The 27,767-nt window shown below is 43.8% G+C and overlaps 1 protein-coding gene across 1 annotated transcript in view; it reads left to right on the top strand.

The window, feature by feature from the left end:
• The window catches only part of LRRK1 (leucine rich repeat kinase 1), a 76,504-nt gene that overhangs the window by 32,814 nt on the left and 15,923 nt on the right, over nucleotides 1-27,767 (top strand). Inside the window, exons 9-23 of the mRNA XM_074155869.1 lie at nucleotides 233-370; nucleotides 4,190-4,302; nucleotides 5,453-5,529; nucleotides 8,880-9,009; nucleotides 9,548-9,660; nucleotides 10,525-10,739; nucleotides 12,623-12,787; nucleotides 14,855-15,027; nucleotides 17,011-17,131; nucleotides 17,386-17,545; nucleotides 18,204-18,480; nucleotides 21,475-21,646; nucleotides 23,079-23,242; nucleotides 24,548-24,687; nucleotides 26,256-26,505. Coding sequence (XP_074011970.1) covers nucleotides 233-370; nucleotides 4,190-4,302; nucleotides 5,453-5,529; nucleotides 8,880-9,009; nucleotides 9,548-9,660; nucleotides 10,525-10,739; nucleotides 12,623-12,787; nucleotides 14,855-15,027; nucleotides 17,011-17,131; nucleotides 17,386-17,545; nucleotides 18,204-18,480; nucleotides 21,475-21,646; nucleotides 23,079-23,242; nucleotides 24,548-24,687; nucleotides 26,256-26,505 — 2,408 coding nt within the window. The remainder of the gene's footprint in view (nucleotides 1-232; nucleotides 371-4,189; nucleotides 4,303-5,452; nucleotides 5,530-8,879; nucleotides 9,010-9,547; nucleotides 9,661-10,524; nucleotides 10,740-12,622; nucleotides 12,788-14,854; nucleotides 15,028-17,010; nucleotides 17,132-17,385; nucleotides 17,546-18,203; nucleotides 18,481-21,474; nucleotides 21,647-23,078; nucleotides 23,243-24,547; nucleotides 24,688-26,255; nucleotides 26,506-27,767) is intronic.

The following is a 27,767-nucleotide window of genomic DNA, read 5'->3' as shown; positions in this document are numbered from 1 at the left end:
TAACTTTTGAAATACTTTTTGCCCACCAAAGAATTTGCCCATCAATTAAGTGAGTGCATCTCCTCAGCAAATCCTATGTGGCTGCATGCACAATAATTTATCTGGATCGAAATATATAAAGACATCACCTAGAATGAATTTATTAATGCCTTAAACTGTGACAACTGATGTACCTCATTATTTAAACAGATGATTACTACTCTCTGGGTGTTTTTTCTTTTATGTTTTCCAGAAATGTTGTAAAGCATCTAGAAACTCACTGGAATTCCTACCTGACGCATTGACTGTTTTCTGGAAAAACCACCTCAGAGAAGTGGATTTTTCTGAGAACTCACTAAAAGAAGTTCCACCAGGACTCTTCCAGCTTGAAGTAAGCGTCATTTCTTCCTACTTCGCAGTACTTCTCTTAATACCTATTCACACCTCAAAGTCATAGCAGTGGCTGCCTGATTAAGGTAGGAGACTACCCACTGTTTTGAGTTGGTGAACCAGCAAATGCTCAGAGCCTCTGAACAGCCCGTAACCTCCTGAATAACTACATTCAGGCCCTCCTCCAGTGTGATATGGTATCTGGCTTTTGACTCGGGTCTTCTGAGAGCTCTTTGGATGTCTGTGGTTTTCAGATTTTGGGAATGCAGTTTGGAAGACAACCACTGCGTTGTAGCTGCAAGCTCCAGCCATTGAAATACAGATGTACTCAGATGCGCTCACAAATAGCTGTGTTTTTCCTTAATCTGGCACACCAGTATTGTGTAATTAAAGATTAGTCTCTCTATGCTGAAAATAGCATGTTTTAATGCCATAAACAATGCTAGTTGGCATCTCTCTTGTCTTTAAGCTTGTGCAGATTAAATAATTCTTGCCAGAGGATGTCACAGATCTATAGTTTTACTTCAAAATTCTTCAGAATTTGTGACTTCACATCATTTCGACATGAAACCAAGCAGAACTTGGAGGTTTCCTCCAAGCTTCCCTTCCAGATTGTGAAACTCAGGGTCATGGTGGTAGAAACAGAGGTAAATTGCTGTGCAGAAGTTTCATGATTTTCACCACTGGCCTGTGTGGGAAGGATGCAGAAGTGGTGCTTCATCCGCATGTCCAGTTTGGACCTCGGGAGTCTGCTGCAAAGCTGCCTCTTGCTCCTGCCTGGAAGAAGAGTGCTGAAGGTCATTTGCTCCCTCAGTTGTTTTTAATCATCCCTGCAGATTTGGATTTGCTTTCTGGTAACCATTTGTTTTCAATTGGCATTTCTCCTGAAATAGAATGAACAATCCTATGGACTATTGTCTCCAAAACTTGTCTTTTCTGGATGCATTAAAAATAAGCCTAGTGGGTGGGAACTACCATGACAGATATTAAACACTAGATGGTGCTTCAAGGGCACATTTCTTTGGGTGCCACAGCTGAGAGGCTGCAGAGGGATGTGAAGGCACCAGTACAGAGCATCAGAGAAGACCTCAGTGTGATCTCTGCTGATGGTCTGTCTTCAAAGTTAGCGCGCTTTCTCTGCCTTAAGTAGTGCCAGTTCTTATCCATACCTCTTCAGCCTTACTTTCATAAAAGAAATAAAGAGCAGGTATTTTCAGTCCCCCAAGGGCTAGAGTGTGGTGAGCAAATAGAAGGTGAAAGGCCATGTCTATATCAGCCCTGGACTGCACTCACGCTCCAGCCCTCTCCAGAAGTAGATGTGGGAAGGGGGACAGATGGGCAGTAACATGATCCTACATATAATGTAGGAAACGTTGTATGTTCCATTGTTATGTAGGAACAGCAATGAACTGTCTTCTCCCTGGGAACAGCTGAAAGCAAAGGGGGCCTGTGACTCGAAAAAATGTCTCTGACCTAGGCTGGTGGGACATGTAGCTTATCACTGGCCTTTGCGTGTTTTGTGGAGGGGTCTTAAGACTGGGCCCAGCTCACAGTTGCTAGTATGATGTATATACCAGAAATGTGGTGTTAAAAGAAGCAGAGGCCTTCTCAGCTTTCCCGTCTGTTGCCTTCTAAAGGAACCAACTTTACATGCTTCAAACTCTGCCTTAGTTCTCTAGACTAGTTTGATTGTCTTGAAGAGACCTGACCTCTGGTCTCTTCAAGAGACCTCTGGGTGGAATTATTCAGGTAAGACTCTGGTCAGCTTCTCCACGTCATGAGCTGACCGAGGCAGCCTAATTTGGATGCTGCAATTCCTTCCCTCTGGTATAATCTAATGCACCAGGTCCCTTTTTGCATGCTGTGGCAGTAGGTCTGAAGGAAGTTGTCTGCTGCTGCCATTGTCTCGCTTCTGGAGGCACCCATTCTCTTCCTGAAAGGCAGCAAAAATGGAGAAGTTAGAGAGGAGAAAGAAGAGGCAATTGCAAAACAAGGACTAGTGATCTCCAGAATTACAGTCATGAAGAGCCACAACCAGTTGAAAGTCACTAATTTTTCCCCCATGGAGCAGGCACATAAGCATTGCATAGAATCTCACCAGGCTTTCGGCTCTCCTGGAGAGCGGCCTTTGTCAGCGTTTGTGGGGGGCGTGTAGCATGGATACAGTTGACTGAAAATGAAGCACCCCAGCTAGACCACACAGAACAAAGTTTGTGCTAATTCTGGAACGTGTAGCCTCCCTTTCCTCCCGTCCCCTGCTCAGGGATATTTCGGGAGAGGAGTTTGAAGCATTGTCATTGAACGGCCCCATGCTGGTACTTGGAGAGAGCTCGACACCAGGCACCGAGGGAGGACTGGGCCTTCCTTCCAGCGGGAGGTTTAAGCCAGATGATGATAAAAGCATTGGCTGTCAAGATGCAAGCGGCAGGGAGGGTGGAGGGTTTTATGGTTCGCTCAGTTTTCTAGTTTTCTGACCCTTTCCTCTAGAGGTTCACTCTGTGTATCTGCACTTTAATATTTGACTTTACCTTCCCCAAGTCCCACCAAGACCCAGTTCTGCCCCTCTCTTATCACTAGAGGGAGCGTTTTGCATGGTAGTTGCCATTCCAGCAGCTGCTGGTTGATTGTCTTTTATGTCACATGGATACCTCATATTTTTCCAATCTGAGAAAAGGGGAGGAAGGCCAACAGACTGGCTTCATGAGACATTGTTAATCCTGCTTGATGAAAAGGGGCATAAACCTTTTATATTACGTGGAGCACATAAAACATCTAATACACTTAAAGCTGAAGTCTCTGCTGGTAAAACATGATTTCTATGGGGTGTAATTCATTAATACTACTGTACTTATGGCATGAGAGAATTCAGCCAACGTTCCGCTTATCTCTCTTTTCATGGGGGGACTTGCAGAATAAACCTGGTTGGAAACTCTACGTAGAAGACTCTTTTTCAGTGTAAAGTTAGATTTTCAACCAAATGAAAATGATCATTTGAGCCTCAATGTTATTTTTAAAGGCAGAAATAAGAGCAGAAACGTTACAAATATGAATGTGAACTGCATTTTGAATGTGATCTGCGTTTTTTTCTTTTATATTTCAGTTAAATTTAAAGGAGAGGTTGTGTTTAACCTTATTATGGAATTTGCAGCTGAATCCTGTCTGTATGGTGTTAACTGTACAAATCAGCTTCACTACTTCTTTTTAAAATTTCTGTCTCTGGTGTGAGGAAAGAAAAAGTAGATAGGTAGCTTGTATAAATCTTTAAAAGTTAATTTAAGTTTTTTTATATATATATATATATATAAAGTTAATATAAGTCCCTTCCATTTTAATAGACATCTAATAACAAAGCAATTAAAAATTAAAAATTTTTCCATGTGTGAAACAGTTCACATTTTGCACGTTGATTTTATACATCCAGAACAGGTGTAAGCCCACGCTGGCACCAGCTTGCACACATGTCTAAGACTTCTAATCCATATGTGGCATGCTGTGTAGGTAAATCATACTGTTCTTTTCCATTTGGAAAGGTTTCCTCCACTAAAAGTAAAATGTCCTTTTAAATGGGTTGTTTCCAATTGAATCTGTCAGCAAGTAGACTAATAATCTCCCAGAACTAATAGTGGTGTTGCTTCGTGCAGAAAATATACTTGCTGGAGACAAGAAGGAAATGTTTGCATGCTGGGCAGCATGGACAGCATGTTCTGATGAATAAGATGTACTTTCTTCACGTTGCTGTTATTTAATAGCCACACTAAAAAACGTCTTTCTGTGTGTTTGATGGACTCTGTCTTCTAACTAAAGGCTGTTCCTCTTTCAGGCTTTGGTGTCCCTGAAGCTGCTGGGAAATCAGTTAGTTACATTGCCTTCACAAGATAAGTGGAATTGCAAACAGCTTAAATCACTGGATCTTTCAAAAAACCAACTTGGGAAGTAAGTGTTTCTTTCAAATTTTGTCTTAGAAAACAAAAGCTGAAGAAATAATAGCAAACCCGATCCCCCGTGTAATACAAAGGGTGTCAGTAGTGAATTAATTACCTGCATAGAAAGCATTGATATCCACATACCGTGTCTCTAAGTATATTGTGTGTCTGTGACAGTGATGAATTATCCTTTACTGATTCTTTGGGCATTTAGCACATTATATCATTTATTAAGTGGATAGATTACTGATAATGGCAGTTTAATTTCAGAGCAGTAGAAATTTCTTTAACCCAGTGTGTGGTTCATCACTACAAATACTAGTTTGGGAGGAGCATATCTTAACCATAAACTATCTGGCTGGACTGCAGTTTGTAGTTAGAGTGGGAGTATTGTTTTGGAAAAAATGAAAAATCTTTGTTTTTTTTAAATGGAAGTGTAACCAGCTGCAAGTTCATAGAGGACTGACATTAATAAGGTCATCCAATAAAAGAGTGATGTTCTTCTACTTAGAAATTACAATAGGGGTGTTTAACACAGAGAGTTAAAGGTTCCTTATCTTCTCCAGAACTGCACTGAATTGTGTCATACTTCTATCTTCTCATGTGGGGGTCTGTCCGGCAATTTTTCTGGTGTCCTTATGAGTTGCTGTGTCAATTGCGAAAGACAAATGATTGTTTTTTGAATGTCTCGGTGCATTTCCAGAATGACTCTGTTGTTGGGTCGTCTTGTCAGAGACTCTCTGGTGAGAGCAGGGAACAGCAGCAGGTTGGTTCTCCAGCGCTTCTCATGAAGCTTGTTCAATTTGCTGTTTGACAACCTACTTAACCTTGACACCCATAAAGCCGGGGGTCAAGTGCTCTTGCCCTGGGAGCTGAAAGTGCAGCCTTGCAGAGCTCTGTTAATTTGCCGTTAGAAGAAAACCGTTGGGCCTGGAAAAGTGTTTTGGTAGAGTCTAGCTCTGTGATTGCACGGCGGGTTTCAATCCCATCTCTCAAAAGCAGACAGGAACCCGTAAGAGCTGAGCTGTGAATCCCACAGCCTTGAGTGGAGCCAAACTCTGCAGCTCATGGTGTCCCAGGCATGCAGCTCCAGCACCGTTCTCAACTGCTGCGCCTGCCCAAGCTCTTTTCTCCATGTCACTGTTTTCTTTTTCCCACAGGAGTGATGAGGGATTTAAAACAAAGCGGATTCCCTTTTTCACCACAAAGAACAGGGTGCGCTGCGGCCCAGAGGCAGGTAAGGTCCACGGCAGTGGAAATGAGAGGACATGAGTGCTGAGAATGCCAAATGAGCTGTGAAGCAGCAGGAATCTGTGGAGTTTCGCTGGAGGGAAATCAGTGTAAATTCATCTGCAATTTTAAGTGCAACAGCATTTAAATTAAGAGGAAATATGTTTAGATAAAATGTTTCTAAAGAAACGGTGCAGCTGATTGCTACCATCAACATACAGAAAGATGAAAAATGAGTGAAACCAGTTTCTTTCACTGAGCTTTTGTTCTTTTCATGAAAGTTATTCTTTTTAGCTGGACTACTGACTGATATGTTGAAGGGAAATTAACCCATAATTAGTCTTATTACTCCTAGGATTGTTTCTGTTGCTGAATTTGTAAATTGCATGTTTTCCTCTGTCTCTGTGATTTGCACCCACAGTTTGGGGCAGAGCAGAAGAGATGTTCTGGATTAGTGCACAAGAGAACAAAGGAATATCTGAAGATATTTGCACTGCTTCCTGCTCTCTGTGGGATTCATCTGCATTTCTTTTTGTTTGTTTGTTTTATTTTAAAGCACTTGGAGAGCTTTCTCAATTCTCTGCTGCCTGAAGAATGGCTTGCTCTAAAGCATTCTTTGCAAATGGCAGAGTGGAATAGAGCTGGCGTCTTCATGACGCACATCTGAGCAGCCCTCAGCTGCTCGGGGGAGGGAGAGCAGCAAATCCCTTCCTCAGTTCCCCTGAAAAATTGTGCATAATCTCAGGTCAACGTGAATAGGTAAAATTGGTAAATGCATCAAGTGCAGCCATAGCTATAGGATAGGACTGGAGGTCCTAATCTCCAGTCTGCTCATCTGGGAGGCTGAAGCTCTACCTGTACCTCCAGGCAAGGCTAATCCTACCTCATTTTCCTGTCTGTGGAAGTAGAGGTTGCTGTGCAACAAGTCCTGTAGGTGCACCCCAAGGAGGAGAAAGTGTTGATCTGCGTTGTTTTGCACGTAAGAAATGGAAGTAGAAACCCTGTGACATCAGTGAAATCCTGAACATGGGAGAATGGGAAAAGGAGTCTGAATCTTGTGGATCTGTGGAGTCTGACGTACCCTCAGAGCTTCTCTGTGAAATGATACAGCAGTGTTTCCCAACGGGCAGAGAAGGGCAGGAGCAGCGGGCAAAGGCAGCTAAAAGCAGCTATAAAAGGGAATTCCTGTGCTAATGGAAATTTCTACGTGCTGCAAACCCAGCATAGCCCCTCTACATAAAGAGGAGAGGATGGGCTCTGCATTAGTACCATTTGAAAAGCCTTGGCACATAATACCCTGGTGCAACTTCCAGCTGCCTGAGGTTGCCTGAGCTTGCAGGAGGGCGCGGAGTAGCCCACCTGGCTGGTGCCACGGTTGAATAGCCACAGAGACAGAGCAAAGCCAGCTCATCTTTTTCTCTCTGTTCCTCTGCCAAGTATAGCTTGGTGAGACTAGAGGATGTGGCCAAGAATTTAAAGAACATCAAGAGAAAACAGAAGTTGGAGTACATCAGCTGCTCACAGAAGTCTCCTAGCGAGGTGGGGGGCAGGTTTTCATATGATTTTGCCAACAAAGCTATTTACTTAAATTTAGATTATTTAAAGAGAATAATTTATGGATGCTTACTATACTTGATTGATAAATCTCAGAATAACTTCTTGCACATGTATGTGGTGTTGGGGTCGTTTACTCATCCAAAAATACATTTTCAAGATGGGATTTGTTTTAATTTTTCTACAGTTCTTTAAAAGAAAATTTGAGCTTAAGCCAGAGAAATCATAAATAACTCATGAATAAATAATTACAATTCATAAACACCTCGAGCTTGCTTCCAATATAGTATACTCCTTTCCACCTGGGACTCTTTCATGAATTGAGAGTATTGCTGCTATTTTAGGCTTTTGCTCCTACGTGTCCAAGAGGGACTAAATCTGTCTGTGCCTAGGTGTGTACTGAAGCGGAACAATGAAAAGTTTAAGTTCAGCGATGAGCCAGAAAGAAAGTGAATCGAATCCATGAATAAGCCCGCTGTTCTCCTAAAATAATTCCAAAGATGATTTTTTTTTTATTTGAAAACTGAAAGGCGGACTGTGACACCCTGCCCACACCAGACAGTCCTGTCACGTATGTGAAACACCCCTGCAGACAGTGGGGCTCTATCTTATTCCTTTTCTGATCATAGCTCAGGCTTGAAATGCTGTTAATATTAGAACTGGGGAATTTTCTCCTGAGAAAACCTCTTCCATTTTCTTTTTTTTTTCTTTTCCTTTTTTGTCTAAGTCTTAGTTATAGTTCCTCAAGTCTTCTCTGTAAAGGAAGATGATCTTGGTGGAAGTGTAACTGTCCTGCCCTTGAGGAAGGATGTCTCTTGCATCTCAGGGAGTTGCTTGTATTGGCCGTGGAGGCAGCAGATGGTGCTGGTTGTACTTTCCTAATTGGAGACTCAGGATCTGCTTGTCCCTGTGTGGCCTAGTTTTCCTTGTCTTCGAGATGCTTCTTGGTAGATACATGTGACATTCTTAAGACAGCAACACAATTCATGGCAATTTTTCATGCTTCTGTCCCGGGAGTAATTTGTAGAGTGAAATGATGCTCTTTGGAACCAGCTGAATTTCCCTTTGTTTGAACCTCTCCAGCAGCAGCAACTCAGCCATGTAGTTGTTGTTATTATTGCTTGGGTTGCTCCCAAAATACGCTAGTTACTGCTCAGACATGTAGGAAGGCTGAAGTGCCCCGAGACTTTGCAGTCTAAAACAGAACAGAGGGGCAAATGCAAACAGCATTTTTGAGGCAACATAGGTTAGTAGTCTGTCAGCTGCAGTTTGGGTTTTCTTCTCTTCGTCATTGACTTTGATTCACCGTTAAGTTGCTCCAGGATGCAACGCAGGGGTCTGAACATAAATTCTCACTGGCTTCTAGGTTTTCTCAGGCAACACAGAAAAAACATGCTGAGAACCACTTGTGCCCCTGGTAAGCCCTTTCACTGCTAGCTGCTAGGCTGGAACAGGGACAGTTCACAAGGTGTTACCAGCTCTTCAAGAGCGAGAAGTATAATGTCACTCATCCTCTGTCGTGTAGTTACCATGGCAGGCCTGGAGTTCCTCCCTCAGCACGCCAGCAGTGCTGGAGACCTTTGCCTTCAAACACACCCATCACCGTGATTTTAAAAACTTGAGATGTGAGCATTTTTGTTGGATCGCCATTGAAGGCTGTTTGCTTTTCTGCTGTTGCTTCGTGGTGGTTCCTTGGCAGGAACCTCATGTCCTGCCTACAAAGTTAAGGTGAAGGCTCTTGGTCCAGAGCCTTGGTGCTTGTTATGTTTTTAAAGGTGCAATTTGTTTCCTGTCTTGTTCTAGGTCCTTTTTTGGAGTTCCCAGCATTTCTGAGTGATTCTCTGGAAGTCCTTTATCTGAACGACAATCAGCTGGACTCCGTCCCGCAGTCCGTTTGCCTTCTGAAAGGTTTAACAGAACTTTATTTAGGAAAGTAAGTCTGAGCCCTGGAAAAGCTATGCAGTATTATTTCCATGTTGTTTTAGTGACCAGTCTTCAGTCTTTAGAACCCCACCCCAGATGTCCAGTGCTTTTGAATCAAAAAGTTGGTAATAATCAGCCCCTTGTTAGAACTGTGCCCATCATTTGCTTAAGATAAGAGGGGAGGCTGGTCTTTTGAATTAGGGAAGATGATCTAATGCTTTGAACACAGGCCTGGGAATCTAATGTGCCTCTAGTTCCTTCTGGCTTTTTGCTGTCAGCCTCTGTAGCGTTAGAGTCAATAGCTCATCATTTTTGCCTTTATTTCCTCAACTATCCAGTAAAGATGATTACGCTTGTCTGCCCCAGAGCATAAATTGAGGTTATACATCACTTTTAGGATGGAAATTACTATTAAAGTGCTGAGTAGTCTTATTAAAATGTTAATGGAAGATTTCTGCAAGGAGAGAATAGTGTAATCTGAGAGTCCGTGAGAGCAGCTACTTACACACAAAGCCTGGTTGTTGGTAGATTTATTTGTTTTTGTACAGTAACCCTGGTATCCGAGAGCTTCCTCCAGAACTTGGACAGCTGGCTAATCTCTGGCAGCTGGATATCGAGGAACTAAATATCAGTAACGTTCCTGCAGAGATCAGAAAAGAGGGTAAGGCTGATTCTGTGTGTTCTTTATTAAATTGACTGAACGTATAATGAAAATCACTTCCTTTTAATGGTCCTGAACAGGAACAGACAGTGTGTGCCCAAGCCCTTGTTGCAGTTAACTGCAATTGCATAGGGAAACCTCCTACGCGTATTTGCAAGTTTGATAATCAGTGCTAAGCTCTGGCTGTATGATAAATTTAAGATAGATCACACAATAAAATGATGACTTATAAATGCAACATTTCATTTGCAGTATGCATGCCGGATAAATTCCAGGGCTTGCTTCCTGAATGTGTATGTTTTAGGGTATTTAGACGGTCTTTCTAAAGACTCAAGTGTTTAGGATCAGCAGTCACAGTCACATTGAAGTGACTTTATTGTAAGCTGCTAGGTTTTTGGATCTATTACAATACTGTCTTCTTTTTTGTGTATTTTAATAAGAAAATCCTGTGGGAACAAAGTTATTAGGAATTATTCCTTCTCCAGCACACTGTTGAAGTCTAAATCTAATTTTAACTGGAAACATAAAAGCAGAAGGAAAAACTGAGTATTTTCCAATACTAAATTCGTATTTTATGTTTCCTTTGAGCTTCTGAAGCATACGAGTCACAGCATTTGTTTCTTCTTACAGTGCTCCATTGTAGAGACTCAGAGCAGTGACCTTTTTTGGGGTCTCTGTCTCAGGTTTGTCCACTAGAGGTTTCTTTGTTTATTCTCTGGGTTGTCTCAGCCCACAGCAAAACTGCAGGGAAAATATTAATTCAGCTGATGTGTCTGCAGCAGCAGGTTTTGTGCAGTCCTGCTGTACATATGTACATTTGTAACTGCTAACCATAGATTAAGACTGTTCTCTTCCCCCCTTCAGGCCCTAAAACAGTGCTGGCGTACTTACGAGCACAGCTGCGCAAAGCAGAGAAGTGTAAGCTAATGAAGATGATAATCATTGGTCCTCCACGGCAGGGAAAATCGACGCTCATTGAGATCTTACAGACAGGAAAAGTCCCTCAGATGATGCACAGCGATGCCACAATACGTACAACAAAATGGGAGCTCCCCAAGCCAGTAGGACACAAGGCAAAGGTGAAAAACAATCGAAGATCCTTAGCGCCTGTGGGATGTTTGGGCCCCACAGTCAGCTGAAATTGTCTGTCTTTTACAAAGAACAGTTTCCGTTACCTGTGAGCCAGACCTCGCAAGTGACTTTAGAGCCATCACAATTCCTCTGTTTCATTTCCAGTTGGTACTAGAGGGCACTTCTGTTTTCCTGAGCACTCGACTTTGTATCCTGAAGAGAGCAAGCCATGTGTAGACTGCCTGAATTCTGGCTCTCCCAGCTTGGGTGGTTTTTGGACACTAATTCTGAGAGAATGTTTTAAATCAGCTTCTCTAAAGCAGATTGCCCTTTCATTTGGGGCCAGAAAATGGGACATCAGTACCTAAAGCTGGATTCTCTTGATATCAGAAGTGTCCTCGGTGGGGAAGGTGGGTGGAAGGTAGGATGCCTGACCTCTGGTATGATCCAGGGCTGTAAGGCATACCTTAAACACCCAAATCTCAGATGGCTCATTCAGGGAGTGTGTCAACCCATACTGAACTCATTTGGACAGCATTGAATTAATTCAAGCATTTGCAGGTGGCCCTGACCGCTGCCTGGGTAGTAAGTAACACAGGGATTAGAGCATGCGGAGTTGGTCCTGAGGTTTTGTCAGAGCTGATGGTGTGCAAACACACGTCTCTCCCTTCCCGGATGAGAGCCATGACCACCAGACTGTTTTGGAAGGGGTGGAGGAGCCTGCTGAGTTCAGCTATTCTACAGCGAAGAGTGCCAGGCCAGAGACAGAAAGAGAAAGAGCGAGCACAGCCCGACTCTTTAAAGACAAGATTTTGGTGGGAGAAGGGATTTGTGCGTTTTGTGTTGGAGAGCAATTGAATAAAATAAAAACCTAGACAGCATCAGAGACCTGGGGTGGGATCAAGATGCTGAATGGGCTTTTGTCCCTACCTCTGAGTCTCTGTGCCTTCGTATGAGCACTCACAGCTGAAGGTCTTTTGGATGAACAAAGCAGTCCTGGTGCTAGTTAGGGCTTGGTTTAAACAATATGGAAGTTCTTCCAGCTGTTTCTGGGAAGCTTCAAACTGGGACTGTGCTAGATCAGAGCCCTACTGAGACACTTAGCTCCTTGCTGAAACCTCATAGGGTAACTTGTCATGTAGGATCCATCAGTACTTGGACCTGGACCAGTAAAAAGAGCCCACTCGGTGTTGCACGATGCTCTGAGGATGGTGGCTAGAGCAGGGCTTGGTTTTCTGCTCAGTCACAGGCTTCTTGCCTCCCCAAAAGCTAGAGGGTCCTCCATTCACACGTTTCCCTGAAAATCAGTGAGTCTGATTTACAGTGGCTGTAATTCTGGCCCATCTCTGGTGTGACACACTTGTCAGAATCCTCTGAGCAACATGCAGGAGGTGTTTATGAAGTTGAGAAGTTTCCCATCTCCTGAGCGTCTATATTCTGTTTGGCTCAGTTAAGGACTGAGCTCAGTGGAAGTGATTTCAGCAGGGGGTTTCCTGTTCCCCGTAGCAGTGGCAGATAAGTAGCTTCAACGGTCCCGTCTAGCATGGCACAGACAAGGATGAAACAGTTTCTGTTCAAGATGCAGTGAAATACAAGGCTCAGAATGAGACCCTTGTTTGTACTGGAGAATCCACAGCGTTAACTGGAGAATTACCAGCATCAAGGGCACCTCTATCGTTTTAGCAGCAAGTAATTAGTCTTGATTTCCTGTGGGGAAGTGGTAGCCATGCTTAACAATTGCTTGTTGATTTTTCTTTCCTGGAGGCACAATTAGGACATTGAAACCCTTCTTGTGTCATACATTATGCAGGCGTAGGTTTATACTTCAGCTATTATCTCCCTGTGATTTACTGCAACCGTTTGATTTGAACACTTCTCTTTGTCTAAGTAGGTTGATTCAGTGGAGTTCAACGTCTGGGATATCGGAGGCCCAGCAAGCATGTCTACAGTCAATCAGTGTTTCTTCACAGACAAAGCATTGTACATAGTGGTATGGAACTTGGCACTGGGGGAAGAAGCTGTGGCAAACTTACAGTTCTGGTTGCTGAACATTGAGGTAAGAAGTCACTGGTGGACTCTGGGGCATCTGTTTATCAAGTAGCCGCTCAGCACACAGATATGTGATATTACAGATTCTTTTTGGTCTGCTTTTAAAAACTCGGCAAGCTATGAATTTTGCATAGCTCTTGGAATTAATTTTCCATTACGCTGTAGGCGTAACGCTGTATTTAATGGTTTAAATTTATCATTTGCTTTGTTCTCCCTCACACACATTGGAGAATGAAACAAAAGCTGATTTATAAACCCTTGCTAAGTAAGGCTGAACATACTTAATTTGGAATTAGTGTTTGACCACACTGTGCTCCAAGGGGGATTTGAAGCATTTTCTTTCTTATGTGGGTTAGACACGCATTAGTCTTGAGGTTATATTTTTAACATTTTAGATTTAGCTAAGCTAGAGAGTATCTCCAAGTCAGTTCTCAGCTGAGACTCAGAGATGCAGTGAATTCACTGGTGTTGATTGATTTTTATAATACCATGTTCATAATTTTTTGTAAGTGTTTCTTATTTGATATGTCTTAATATTACATACACAGAAATGGGACCTAAGCTAGTGCCTCTCGAAAAAGAAACATCTTGACATTACAAAAACGTTAGCTTAATGGTCAGCAGCAATCAAAAACCCAAACTAAGTAACAAAGCCAAAAGCATAATTATGATATTTCAGCAATGTATGATGTGCCTTTGTCCTTAATACATCCCAGCAAGCACTTAGCAGCATCAGAAAATATATGGAGAAAGATGAACATGATGGTTAAAAGTATGGAAAAGTTTCTGAGTGCACAGCAATTAAATAGATTAGGCCTCTTCAGCTTGGGAAAGAGGCAAATGAGGAGGGCTGCATGTAGACTTACCAGGGGTAAGGAGAAAACCATAAGGAAGTCTTTGTTGATGATCTTTTGCAATAGAAGGATTAGGAGAGATCAAATGAAATAGTGAGATGCTAGCTTTGAAACAAAAAATAGGAAGTATCCTAAACAGAGCAGATAAGCAACCTGTGGAATTTATTGGAACTACAATGTGCTATGGGTGTCAGAAGTTGAAAAAACAGACTGATAGAAGAAAAATCCATCAAGGGCTTTTAATTCATAGATACAGTCTCATGTTCAGGAAGTTGGTGAGCTGAAGGCTGCTGGATACTGGGAGAACACACCAGGGAAAATGTGTGCTTGCTTACCCTGTGCCTATACTCCTCATTAGCCCCCAGGTGGAATATTGGGCCCTTTGCTCTGACTTGGTACAGCCATCACTCCCATCTCCACACAGGGTTCAAGTTTGGTGGCATTCAGGTTAGGAGATTTCAGTGGGCATCCTAAGAGACAAATGGATTGACTGGAAATAAGCATGTATTTCTGCATCTGAATTTTCTTCTGTGGTCGAAGTCATTTGGATCGGCAGGCTGATCCCTGCTTAAGCCCGTGCAATCCCGTTGTATTTGGCAGCGTGTTCCCTAAAATCTGGATATGTTCCAGTCCTGTAATAGAATCATGGAAGGGTTGGAAGAAACCACGAGATCATCTAATCCATTCCTTTGCACTGATTCAGGGTTAAGTAGATTTAGATATTTCCAGCAGTTTATCTCACCTCTCCATGTACTTCCAGTGAAAAAGTTTACATAACTTCCCCAGGTATCCATTCTGGGGTGTAACTAGCCTTTTTCAGGATATCAAAGTTAGATCTTCTAGCTAGAGGTTAAGCTAACTTCTTTTCCTTTGTCTGGGTGGACATAGTTCCCATCATTTAGCTGACTCGTAGCAACTTAATACTACATGGCAACTCCCTTTATGTTAAGCCCTGATGTAATAAACCCAAACTGACAGTTTCCTGCTCTGCAGTAGCAGCAGATGATTAAGCCATATTCTGCAGGAGCACTCCTGTAATACCCAGATCACTTGTTGCTGTTGTCAAGCTGCCACAACAGGTTGCCTCTATTTTATATATATATTCAATTTTATTAATGTACATGACTACCCGCTCTTAAATATTATACTTTTCACATGTCCTCACTGTATTTACCGCAACGTAATCTGGATGAGATCATTGTCAGTGTTTTCTCTTACAGGCCAAAGCTCCGAATTCGGTAGTGTTGGTGGTAGGAACACACCTTGATTTAATTGAAACTAAATTCCGCGTTGAGAGGATAGCAACTCTGAGGGCATATGTCTTGGCTCTCTGTCGGTCTCCCTCTGGATCCAGAGCAACCGGCTTCCCAGATATCACATTCAAGCACCTGCAGTAAGTACTTGTGCCTTTATGAAACTCAGTCCCTTTATTTTATGTCACTTTAAACAGTTTTGTAATACATAATCTCCTTGGCAACAGAGCTGATTTAAAGACTCGTCAGCACTGCATTTCATCTATTTTTGACTGAGATAATGTAGTATAATGAGAGAGAAGTTCAGTGTTGCTCAGGGGTCTGATTGTGGGTCTGAGACCTGGAACCTCCAAAGTCATGACCTTGGCCAGCCTGTTTTAGCACTCCTGCTCCACTCAGGTTTCTCACCATTAAATGGTGATACAGTTTATTAGTCACAAGGAGAGAAGGTACAGATTGAGTCATTAATGCTGCAAAGCTTGTGAGCATGACTGTTACAGGGTGGGTGCTGTGGGGTTTGTTGGGTGGGAGCCTCTTGCTACCTGATGTGGGAACGCAGCTCCTGTGGCAGTGTTGGCAGGGTGAGGAGTGGGTCAGTGTGAGCCCCTGGCAGCCCAAACCTGTGCCATTTGGGTGCTCCAGGTGTGATAACGGAGGGGTGGTGCTGTCTGGAAGATCAGTGTCAAGCCATGGAGTCTGATGCCAATCTCTTCTTTTGGCTGACGGAGAATGCCCTTGGGGGAGAGGAGGCTTCATCTGGGAAAGAAGCGAGTCTGTCAGCCAAGGGAGTGCACAGCACAGGGAGAATGTGGATGCAGCAGGCTGGCACCAAACAGTGTGAAATCGCCAGTGCCTGAGGCAAGAGCAGGTGGCGGCTGGCAAGTAAAGAAGGGCAGGGCGCTGCAGTGTCCCCAGTGCTTGGCATCTGCTGCCTGGCAAAATCACCGGGAGACCTCCCACGCTCAGTTCTGCAGATGCAAGCGCTGTGTTGAGCATCCCAGCTGGCTCTTTCCCCTTAGGAGGAGTTCCAGGGACCCGGTGTGAGGCACAGAGACTAACAGTGAGAAAGAGAAAGCTTTGTGGTTGGGGTCCTCAAACCTCTTTTCCCATCACCACAGAGCATCCTAACATGACCTCAATCATCCTTTCTCAAGGGGACTTTCTTTCACCCTGCCACACATCCTGCATGTTCTCCTTCTTCACTTTCCTTTCCCTCTGCATTTCCTTCCAGTCAGAGTTGTGCCTGATTTCCTACCTCCTCCCTCCCGTCCCTCTCCTTCACACCCCATCGTCCAGCTGGATGGGGCTTCTCTGAGCACTGCTCCGGGCAACCAGAAGAGTGTGAGTTGTGAAAACCTTGTGTGGGTGAGCCCAGCTGGTCCTCCAGCATCCCAGTGAGTGCACGCTTCCCAGTGCCACCAATGGCTGAGGTTTAAGATAAAGCATATTGCTTTAGAACAGGATTTTCCTTCTGCCACGGGAACGTGTGTAGGATCAGTTAGAAAAACCCTTTGTTGGGGAAAGTAAAAGAGAGCCGTTCTTACCCAGCCCACAAAAAGGCCAAAAATAGCAGGAGCTGGAGAGAGCAGGTTTTTATCTGTCAAAGAGATGATAAAGGGTGGCTTTTAGGATCTAAGCATCAATTCCCAGATCACAGGATTCAGCTGAGCCAGGGCTGGAATAAGGGTGGGAAAAGGTGTCTGGTACTCATCATCGCGCCTTTGGTCTGAAGCGGGGAGGACTGGACTCGTCTCCAATGATGGAGGAGCAGAGTGCTTTCCTCCTTCCTGCAGTCCCTTCCAGGATGTGTGCAGCCCTGTGAAGGGAAAAAGGGTCCTGACTTTGGTCAGTGTGACAGGGAAGTCCCCAGAGGTTGTGGTGCACGGGGGACAGAAGAGCAATGCACAGCTAATGAGGCAGGCAGAGCAGAGGTTGGCCTAATATATATCTTTTCCAGACTCCTTAGTATTTTTCTCCAAAGCTAAAAATGCTCACTGACAGCCTTCCTCCCATTCATCTGACACAGGAAATTTAAAGTCACTGATAAGACAAAAGTGAGCCTGGAAAGGAAGCAAGTATGCTGATAAGGTTTGATAATCCTCATCCTTGCATGACTTTTGCAGTGAGCTCTCATGTAAGACTCTGGAAGGCCTCGATGGACTCCGACAGCTGATTTTTCATGTCACTTGCAACATGAAGGACGTCGGCAGCTCAATTTGCTCACAGAAACTCGCAGGGAGATTGGTGAGAACTGTGCTTTCTAGTGGTGATCCATACCAAAGGGCGCTTTTTGGGGGCTTGGTTTTGGGTTGGGAGATGAACTGTAGGAATTATTGCTGATGCAGGAGACACAGGAAGTACGTAACGTGGCTTTCTGGCTTTGGGAAAAGACAGCACTATAAGATCCCTATAAAGGGGAGATGGCTTAGCCAGTTCATCTCCAGCAGAGTGGTTGCTGTCTGCTATTGATCCTGCTATTTTTCTTGTGTGGTTTGCAGATACCAAGAAGTTACCTTAGTCTTCAAGAAGCTGTCCTTGCGGAGCAGCATAGAAGAAGCCAGAATGATGATGTACAGTATTTAACAGACAGGCAAATAGAACTGATCATTGAGCAAACCCCTGGAAATGATATCAAAGACTACGAAGACTTGCAAACTGGTAGGTCAGAGCATACCAGTAATTTCTTGGAAATCAGTGTGTGTGACCTATTGAAATGTTTCATGGATAATAAAAACGGGGGAAAAAACCACCACCAAATAATTGCTGTGCAAAAAAAAAAAGTTACAGAGTGCTCTACAGCTGTTGTGGAGGTCACTTTGGAAGTTGGTGAGATATAAAATTAGTAATGGGACTTTGGGAAGAGGGCTGGGAAGTTTCTATGATGGGCTGAGGGTACTGACTTTTTTTAAATTTTTTTTTTAAACAAGCTTTGTCTGATTTTATTTCTGCTCCGTGAGGAATGAGAGTTGCCATAGTTTCAAGGCTGTGCTCTCCATAGGGCCCCAGTCCCGTGATCCTTACAGAGGCCTTGCTCTGCAGGAGCCAGGGAGAGCCCTTCCCTGTGAGGATGGCAGAAGGGGGGTAAAGGGGAGGTGTGATGGGAACATAAATACTGACTGTAAAGCGGTGAGATGTGGGTTTTACAAGTAGAGTGCTAGATAGCAGCACTCCTCGGATAAATGTTATTCTCTTGGCTGTGTGCTGGCTGTATCTGGTATGCATAAAACTGCAAAGACTGCCGCATAATCCTGTTCATCTGCACTGTAGTGTCCTAATGCTGGTCTATTACTAATCTACAATTCTTTATTTTTTGCAGCGATTAATTTTCTCATAGAAACGGGTACACTACTGCACTTCCCAGACACAAGCCATGGCCTGAGAAACCTCTATTTCCTTGACCCCGTCTGGCTCTCGGAGTGTCTGCAGAGGATTTTCAACATCAAGAGCTCCAAGTCTGTAGCTAAGAATGGAGTTATCAGAGCAGAGGATCTCAGGATGCTGCTGGTTGGGACGGGCTTCACTGAGCAAACCGAGGAGCAATACTTCCAGTTTTTGGCCAAGTTTGAAATTGCACTGCCTGTGGCCAATAACAGGTATGTTAATAATTAGAGAGGCTTAGCCAGGCTGGAGAAAAATGGCCGTTTAATCAGCAGATATTAACAGGCTTTGAGACTATAAGTGGTTGTCTTGACAAGGATCTTGCTGTGAGAAAACATTTGAGTGCGTTAAACAGTGTAATGGAAGGCACCCACCCATTTGGGCTGAATTTCCTGCAGTGAGCATCTTTTGGTCCAAACAAACTAGTTTGAAAACTTTCCAAAGCGGGTCTTTGTCCACTGGGTGCATTGAGGCTGGTGACAGGCTCAGCCACCAGCACGGAGGGGTGGTGACACCACTTGGGGATGTGGCAACGCGCAGGTGGAAGCTGTGAGCGCTTTGCTGTTGCAGCTGCAGCTGGGAGAGGATGCGAGGGCTGTGGCTGCTGGGCCTGAAATATAGATGGGCTGGAGTCATCTGTTTCCAGTGAAAAATCCTCACTCCAGAGTATGGCAGAAAACTTTGGGTAATCAATAATTATGTCAGCCCTGAACGTAATAGTATTTTATTTCCAGTAAAATGGGGAAAGTGTAGCTTCAGTAGCAATGTGATTTTCTTAATTTTTAGCCTCAATAGGTGTTGATCAATAGTTTTTCTAGAAATGATCTAGGAAACCTCATTCTCTTTAAATGTTAATGAGTCCTCCTCCCCCCTACCCCCCCGATCTCTTTTCCTCTGGGCAGAGTTCCCTGCTATTTTTCTCTCTCCCATCTGCTTGGCGACAGCCTGTTGTTGCCTTAACGGTGAAACCATCGTTGTATTGCACTTCTGATGTGGCATTTGCATTTCACTTCCTTGCCCTTCCAGGACAGCACGGCTGCATCGCCCTGAGCCTCTCGGGAGCTCTGAATGCCAGCACAAGTGCAGCATTCTCTGTGCTGTCATTATGCCTGTCACTTATCCAGTCCCGGATGCCAACAAATTTTCTCAGGCTTAACACAGATAAAGCAGCAATGTTTCTGCTTAGTCCAAAATGCCTTTTGGACTCCTTGTCACTATCTGCCATTTTTCTCCAAGGCAATTACATTGTCTGTGCCTCGGGAACAAGGAAACTGCTTTTTCATGGCCTGCCCGATCTTTTTTTCAAGCGATCCAAGCCGCATTAGCAGAATATTCTTCCCACTGATGGACTGTAGCTGTAGCAGGTTGGATTAATTTAATGTACTAGCCAGACACAGAGCGGTTATTTGTTACTGTGCTTCTGCAATTATTGTCTAGATTGCCAGATAGGGTTTCTGTGCAGTCAGTAGAGAAAGCAGCTGCCAGTTTCTGTTCTGAAAGGGTGGACAGGGGCATGTTTCACATATTTTCAAAATTTGCATTGGCTGTTGTTCAAGAGCATCGAATCACCATCTGTATTATAATCCACTATATAGTTGTCGTCCAGAAGGGCCTCACTGGCCTTCTCGTACTCCTAGACCCTTTCTTGGATGTGCTGAGGAAAATTGCTTCGCTGTCATACGATGCATTCACTACTTTTATAGAGCAAGAACTTTTAGTTCGATGCACTCCACTTTTCTGCCTAAGGTGCACGTAATTTAGCTTTGTTCTGCTTGTTAAAATAGGGTGGAAAGTATCACCATTCTTACTGTAATTTATAAGTGAAGAGAAATTTTTATCAGTTTTACATTCCAAAGATGTTTCATGGAAAGGATAATTCGATCATGTGAAATGTCATCAGATGTTATGGACTGTGACATATGGAGAGAGCTGTTGTCTAGTGATGGCTGTTTTTTTCTGAGCTGATATTTCAGGTTTTACAGAGCAGCTGCTAGAGAGAAAACATGGTAGGCTTAAAGCATTGGATTTGGACCCAGCATTAGTTCTAGTTGCACATCTAGTCCCTGCCGCTGTTATTTTGGTCAAGTCCCTTGGCCATTTGCCTCATTGCTGTCATTACGCCCATCAGTGATGAGCCCTCAGGCTCAGTGCTGATAAAACAGCAGTGTTGCTGCTTATAAGCAAATAAAGTTTTCGATCGTATAGGCATCTTGGAATGTATTTGATACAGAAGAGTGTCACTGTATAGGGATTTATTGGCAGGTATTGAAAGCCATAAACTTGTAGTTTTCAAAACAATTCTAGTCTTCCAAAGGGTTTTAGTTTCCCAAATACTGAAGATCAGGACAAATGAGTATTATTATGTGTTTACTGGGAGAGCTGAGAATAATCTTAAAACTTTGTGGTCCTCTACACCAGCATAGCTCTGCTAGTTCTGACGGGTCAGACTCAGATGGCACGGAGTCTCCTCCACACTTGGGCAAAGAACCTATAACCTGATTGCAGGAGGAGACCGAGTAGGACAAGCGATAGCTCTGCTGGCATCAGTGTGGCAAAGAGAGCTCTTGCCCTAGGAGTTTGTGAGGGATGTGGTAGGGAGTCCACCTGCAGAATGGTGCAGCAAGAAACCTCGTCTTGTTTGACCCGTAAGATGCTGTTGTCCTGTGATAGGGATGAGAACCAGAGCAGCCCAGTCCCTGCAGCCTGTGACTGCCTCATTGCCACCTCCCACGACACCTTCTCTCCCCACCTTCCGGGCTGACTGGAGCTAAGCTACTGTGGGTTGTTTTTCCATTTATCTTCTGTTCCACACAGGAGCACAGCTGCAATTTTCTGCTTACTACCAGGGCAGAGTAGTAAAGATAACAAAAAATGAGTCCCAACATCATAGCCGTTGTAATGACTCTTATATTTTAGTGCATTTAATTTGTGATTACACAAATGTCCAGCTCATTATGTCAATTTTAGCCCTGTCCAATAGTCCTGGCTGAATTATGTAATGTCTGTTTTGCTTCTGCTTGCTTCCATAGTGTAAATGAATTTCTCCATGTATTGCTACAGCGCCTTTAGTCTAAAAGCTTTTTTATATGCAGTAGACTGTGCCATTAAAAATCTCTTTGGAGACTGAATCGCCTTATTATCCGGTAACAATGTACTCACTGTTACAAGCTGTAGCTAAAATTTGAGCTGTTGAATTTGATGTGTTTCAGCTACCTCCTTCCTCATCTGCTTCCTACCAAGCCAGCATTAGATATCCATGGGCTCTGCCACCAGACCACAAACACAGTCCAAAGGGTCTTCAAGATGAGTTTTGTCCCAGTTGGCTTTTGGCAAAGATTCATAGCCCGAATGTTAATTAGCCTGGCAGAGATGGACCTCCAGGTAGGTTACTGTATCTCTCTGCAAGCAAAAGACAGCTAACGTTGTTGCTCCATGTAAGTGGGTGTCTATTCACATCCAGTTTGCTTCAGTCACAGGCTTCAATAACATTATTTGAATAAATAGGGAGAGATGGGACTCTGCAATCAAAATCTGATTCTGCTTTCACAGTAGAAGTCATTTAGAACAACAGATCGGCACTGGGGAAGAAAGCCTGCATTCTCCACAGCCTCTTTATAACATGATCCCCTGGAAGGTCTCAGTACCTCCGGCATCTTCCAATTACAAATAATTGGAGTTCTGCCTGTGGCTGTTGTCCATGACCATTCCACTGGGCCAGACTCGGCTCATGTCTTTTGCCAGTGGAGATCTGGAATAGCTCCACCAAAGTCAGCTATCTGAATCTATATGGGTTTAAATGAGAAGAAAATGACAGGACTGTTGCCTCAATGGGCGAGTGAGTGCAAGCAGGCATCCTGGTAGTGCAAGTGCTGTGCATATCATTGAAGTAGTGTTTGTAAGGTTCTGAAAACTAAGTGAATTTTGATGTTGTTACATATTTTTGCAGCAGCTTATATCTGAAAACATAGCCCTGCTGCAAACCGTAATAAATACCTGCAAATTATTTTTAGAACTACTGTGGTATCTTCTTAACAGTTATGCATTTAGACTGTGTCCTGTCGTTGATGTACAGAACGTGGAAAACATGATGCCTGTTTTTGGAAGGTCCTCTGTGTTCCAAGCTTCTCAAACCGTGTAATAACTTTACCTGTTTTAACGGGCTGTCTTGGCAACCCCTTGCTTACATCCCCGTGGGCACTACATAACCCTAGAGCACCTTCGCTAGCAACCTCATCCAGTCCTGGATCACTAAAGCGAATGGAAAGGATCCCAGGCGTCGGACCTGTCTGCAGACAAATAAATGTTAGAGCAATGAGTACAGCGGAGTTCTGCAGATTAGGTCTTTAGTTTTAAAACAAAAATACCTTTTGCTCTAAGTGCTGGTTTGAAGCGTCTTGGAGAAAAGCCATCTTCCTCCCACTGAAACAGGTGGAAAAGTTAACTCTAGATTGAGGGCAGGCTTCATAATCCACTAGAGCATTTAGCTCTTCTTTAGGTTTATAAGACTTTTGCAAACGCAGAACTCATATAACAAATGTCACAGTTATAGAATTAACTTTGTTCACTGATATGAAACTGTTCCTTTTTGAGTGGCATGAAAATTATTTCCATTGCTGCAAAACCAGCTTTTACTGTGTGTATTTTCATTCCCTTACAAATTTTTTTTATGAGCACAAGTTGCTCTTTAATGGAAAAGGTATGATAGCACCTGCGAAGGCCAAAAAAAGAAGTCACCTTATTGCTCAATTAAAACAACATCCTTATGAGAAATTTCAATAATTTAGTGATTCTCATGCTTTTCTGCTTGTTTCAGCTTTTTGAAAACAAGAAGAACACCAAGACGAGAAACAAAAAGGTGACCATCTACAGCTTCACAGGCACCCAAAGGAACCGCTGCAGCACGTTCCGAGTCAAAAGGACTCACACTGTTTACTGGCAGGAAGGTCTGTTCGTTACCTTTGATGGAGGCTATCTTAGGTAATTTGTGTTCGTAATGCAGCATGCGTGACAGGGGACTAACAGAGTGTATGAAACACATCAACTGAATGGAGATGAATGGGCCTGACTCATGCTATATGCTCACTCATCAGTAGAAGAGGAGGCTCTTCTAATATACATAACTCATCTGGTAACAACTGGTGACAACAATGATGAATAACTGATTGTTTGGCAGTTCGGAATATATCAACCTTACGTGTTATTGCAGCCGCAGATTTAAAAAGGCCTGACAACAGAAAGCAAGATTCGGAGCATAACTCTTTGCCGGGGCAAAATCATGCATTTTCACGTGCAAAGATTTCCTTACGTCAATGAGTTTTCCACTGAATCCTAAAACTTCACCACTATGTGGCAGCAGTCCAGATCGATGAGGTGCTTCCTCGCTATCAGACTGTGTGCAACTGCGGCTATGGAGAACTGGTTTAAGCTGGCCAAGGCGGAGTGCCTGCTGGCTGTGAGCCTGGAGAAAACCCTCCGTCCATGTTCTTTCACAAAAGCAGGGAGTAGGTGGCCACTTAAAACCTTTCATCTCTGTAGTATTTTCAGATGCATTTGCTCTTTCAGTCCCTGGCAAGATAGGGAGGAACCGTTGGTGCTGTTTTGTGGTTGGAGACCAGAAGGGCACAGTGACTTTCCTGAGTTAATTTAGGCAGTCTGCAGCTGAGACTTGGACCCAGGCATTGCAAATCACAGCTGGAATCCTTAATTCTGGGCCATCCAGGTGGTCATACTCTTATCTCCGTGTGTACTTCAAAGAGTTGGAGAACTCAGCTCTTTGCATTAAAGCTTTGTTATGGGTTGAGGGTTTTTTTTTTCGTGGGAATTGCACAAGAATTGTTATGCCCATAAACTTTTCCAAATAGTTTTTGGAAGTTTAATTATAATTGTTATTGTTATCATCATTATTATTATTATTATTTTGCCACTAGAGTTTTATTACCAATTTTTTAAACTCCTAACCCTACATCATTCCGTATGGGATGTTTCTGTCAAAACTCTGCATCGTACTCGGTTCACTTAGGCCAGAGTTTTCTCTGGGTCTGACCTTCTGTAGCATTTACCCATTGTGAGCAACTGCCATTTCTGTGCAAGAATTCTCTTCTGAAAGTCATTTGTAGAATAGACAGAATTGAAAACCATCCTCAAAGCTAGATTGCTTTTTATTTTGATTGCTTATGAACTCCATGTTATTATGTAGCTCAGGTTTCCTGTGAGAAAGACAGTTTGTTGACGCTGGTACTTCAGAAAAGCTTCATGCGGCTGTCTTTTGGCTTTCCTACACAGTGTCGAGTCTTCTGATGTGAACTGGAAAAAGAAAAAAAGTGGTGGAATTAAAATCATTTGCCAGTCAGACGTGAGAGACTTTTCAGCAATGGCCTTCATCACAGATCATGTCAACTCTTTGATAGACCAGTGGTTTCCTGGTAAGAAAACTAGTGTAATTTTCTGTGCAGTATTATGTCTTTTTAACAGAAGATTCTTTGACAGAGCTCTCCAGGTGCACAATATTGTGTGTTAATTGAAGACCCCTCAGGCTCTGGCAGTCTCCAGCCAATAAAGTTTGAGAAAAGCTGGTAACCTGCAGACAGATCAAAATTCTTTGCCAGCGCGCCTCGGTCTAGGCGTTGTGTCTTTAAGTCCATCAGTCACAGCAAGCACAGGTGAAACATTACAGTTCAAGCAGGATCTGCTTCTGTAGGAGTTGAAGGAACTCCTCCAATGCTCGTAGCAGGGACAGGATTTGGCCCAAACTACTTGGCACTGTCCCTTGATGGCAGAGCTCGTTTTGGCATCAGCTGGGATCGGCATTTGCCCACCATTTCTGACACCCTATAATTTATAAAATTGTGATGTGAGAGGCCTGAGTGAATATGATACCAAGGACTCTGTGCCAAGGTAACTTCCTTGACTCCAGCAGTTGTTTTTCCTCTGATCAGCACAGATCCTGCTGTTACCCAGCGGGCTGTTTGCAACCCCAATACACTTTAAACTGTTTAAAACCAAAACAAAATCTGAAGTGTTCTTTGTCGTCCCACACTGGTCTAGAAAGCAGTGCCAAAATCTCTTAATTGGAGGCTCTCTGGAGGAAACAGTTGTGCACTCTCACATACGTTCTTCGTATTATGAAGATGAAAGAAGATTTTATTTGCCTTTGGATTAAAATAATGGTAACATTAATCACTGAAGCTTGAGAAGAGTCATGACTTCAAAGGCTACGGCCTGTATTCACCCTGCCTAATTGTAGGCATTTAATGGAGCCTATCACCACAAAATCCCTCTGCAGTTAGTGCAAGAGGTGTGAACCTCCCAAAGGTTTGGTCTTGGTAGAATCCATGTTTTCCCCGGAGGGGCTGGAAACCTTGCCTGTGAGGGAGCCCACAGTAACTGTGTTCCTCACCTGGGTGCTGCAGGTGAGAGCTTACCCTGGCCTGCACCTGAAGCGCTCACCCTGAGTTCAGCGTGCTGTGCCTCCCAGTCCACTCCTGTTCTCATTCCCATGTCTGCTCTCCGCCTGAAGCCATCTGGCAGCTTGCAGGCTGCGAAGCAGACGTGGCTGGTGCTCCTGGGCAGCCTCACAGCTGCCATCCTTCTACTGCAGGGTCATGCCCTTCAGGATCCCTAGATGCAGTTCACACAGAGACACCCAGCAAGTAGGACGTTCTCTCCAGTGCTTCATTCCTATACTTCTCATCTCTGCTGGTCCTGAATATATTTTCTTTGCAAGCTTGTGTGTTACCTGTGACAAAGCAGAGTAGCTGTTATGTCAACAGTCCTGTTTCCTCAGTCCCTGCTATCTGTGTATACTTTGCAAAAAGCTGGTTTTTTTTATTTCAGTCAATACACTGGAGTAAACTGGTGCTTTCGTGAGTGTGAACATTTTCAGCCAGTGGGTCCGGGTACTGACTGCAGACATTTGAATGCACTAGGAGCTGCTGTTCTTTCTCAGTTTCTGTGGGTAATGTTGTTTTCTGTTTGCTTGCTTGCTTTCAAGCACTCACAGCCACTGAGAGCGATGGGACGTTGCTGATGGAGCAGTATGTGCCCTGCCACATCTGTGCAGCTTCCAAGGCGGAGGAGAATGAGTGTGGCGAGAAGGCAGAGGACGTGCAGTACTTTAACATGGAGGACTGTGTCCTGACTGCCATCGAACTGGACTACATCACATGTCCTAACCACCCTGACATCCCCGTTTCTCTCCAAGAGCTGGTCCCAGAGCTTTTCATGACCGATTTTCCTGCCAGGTAATGTTACTTGATAGCCTTTGGTTAAGTTTCAGTGTACCTATGTAATTCGGTTGAATTTTTTTTCCTAAGTCATCTCTGCTAGAGGAACATACTGACTACAGGAAACAAATTCATCTGCTCTCAATCCTGCTCTGACAATTCATCCTAAACTGCACTCCTGGTGGTCAGCACACTTACTTAGACAATCGCTGTGTGCTGACCTGAGTCATCACTTTGGGGGGTCCTTTGAGATCACTGTAGTGCAATGGGAAAGTCCTTTTTACAGCCACAGCTGTCCTGCATTGCCCAGTACTCTGGCCAGAGCTTGCTGTAATTGGAGGCTTTCTGGGATCCCAGAAAGGAGATTTTAATCTGGCAAAACCAAAAGGAAGTGCTGCTGCATCGCAAGATTGGCAGTAAAATCGTCTTTTGTCTGAAGAACCTGTAGGTGAGTGAATTTATATAGACACCACTAGAGAATTCACACCGAGTTGAGGCTCTTGCTTGGCTGAGGGCTGTTAGATGCGTTGTAGGAGCGTGGCAGTCCTGAACAGCTGAAACAGCTCTTCCCTACCCGTAGCAGCACCGCCAAATCTTTAAGCTGCTTAACTGCATTCCCAGATGGGTTCAGTCTTATACCCCTTACTACTTAGCATGTAGAGCAAGAGAGGAGACCAGTGTTTCACAGTTCACACTTTCTCAGACCTTACTGTGCCCGATGCAGAGCTTTGAGATCTCTGGACCAAACTGAGTCCTGTTGGCTGCTGTTGGAGCTTTCTGTGCTCCCGCTGGCCCTTGTTCCTTTCTTGGGGGTCATTTTACAGGGTATTCTGGGCAGACACCCCATCAGCCTGTCACGACAGCCCTCCTTGCAGTGCTGTCTCCTGGAGGTTTGTTTGACGGGTGAAAGGCGAGTGGAGATGTTTGAAGTGTGAACAGCTGTAAAAGTAGTCTCTGAAAGAGTGGGGAAATGATGAATTGCAGCCTGGGAACAGTAAGCTGATTTGAATAATCAGATTTCAGAGTGTGGGGCTGTTCATAAACATCCTGTCCTGCCTCAGTGGAGAAAAGAGGAACAGGAGGTAAATGAAGGAAAAAATTCATTAATACAGATAAATGGTTCAAATATCTGTACCTGTGTCATCTACTTAGAAAAGGAGCTTATGTGCTTTCCAGATCTATTTGATTCTTGAGGGATAAATTGCCACAGTAAAAAGCCTTTTTTGCTTATTCGCCCAAATTGCTTTTTTGTGCAAGAAATCTGTTGTACACAAGCCAGC

The sequence above is a fragment of the Numenius arquata genome, chromosome 11 (assembly GCF_964106895.1).
Source record: "Numenius arquata chromosome 11, bNumArq3.hap1.1, whole genome shotgun sequence".
Lineage (NCBI taxonomy): Eukaryota > Metazoa > Chordata > Aves > Charadriiformes > Scolopacidae > Numenius > Numenius arquata.
This window is presented reverse-complemented; position numbering and strand designations above follow the sequence as displayed.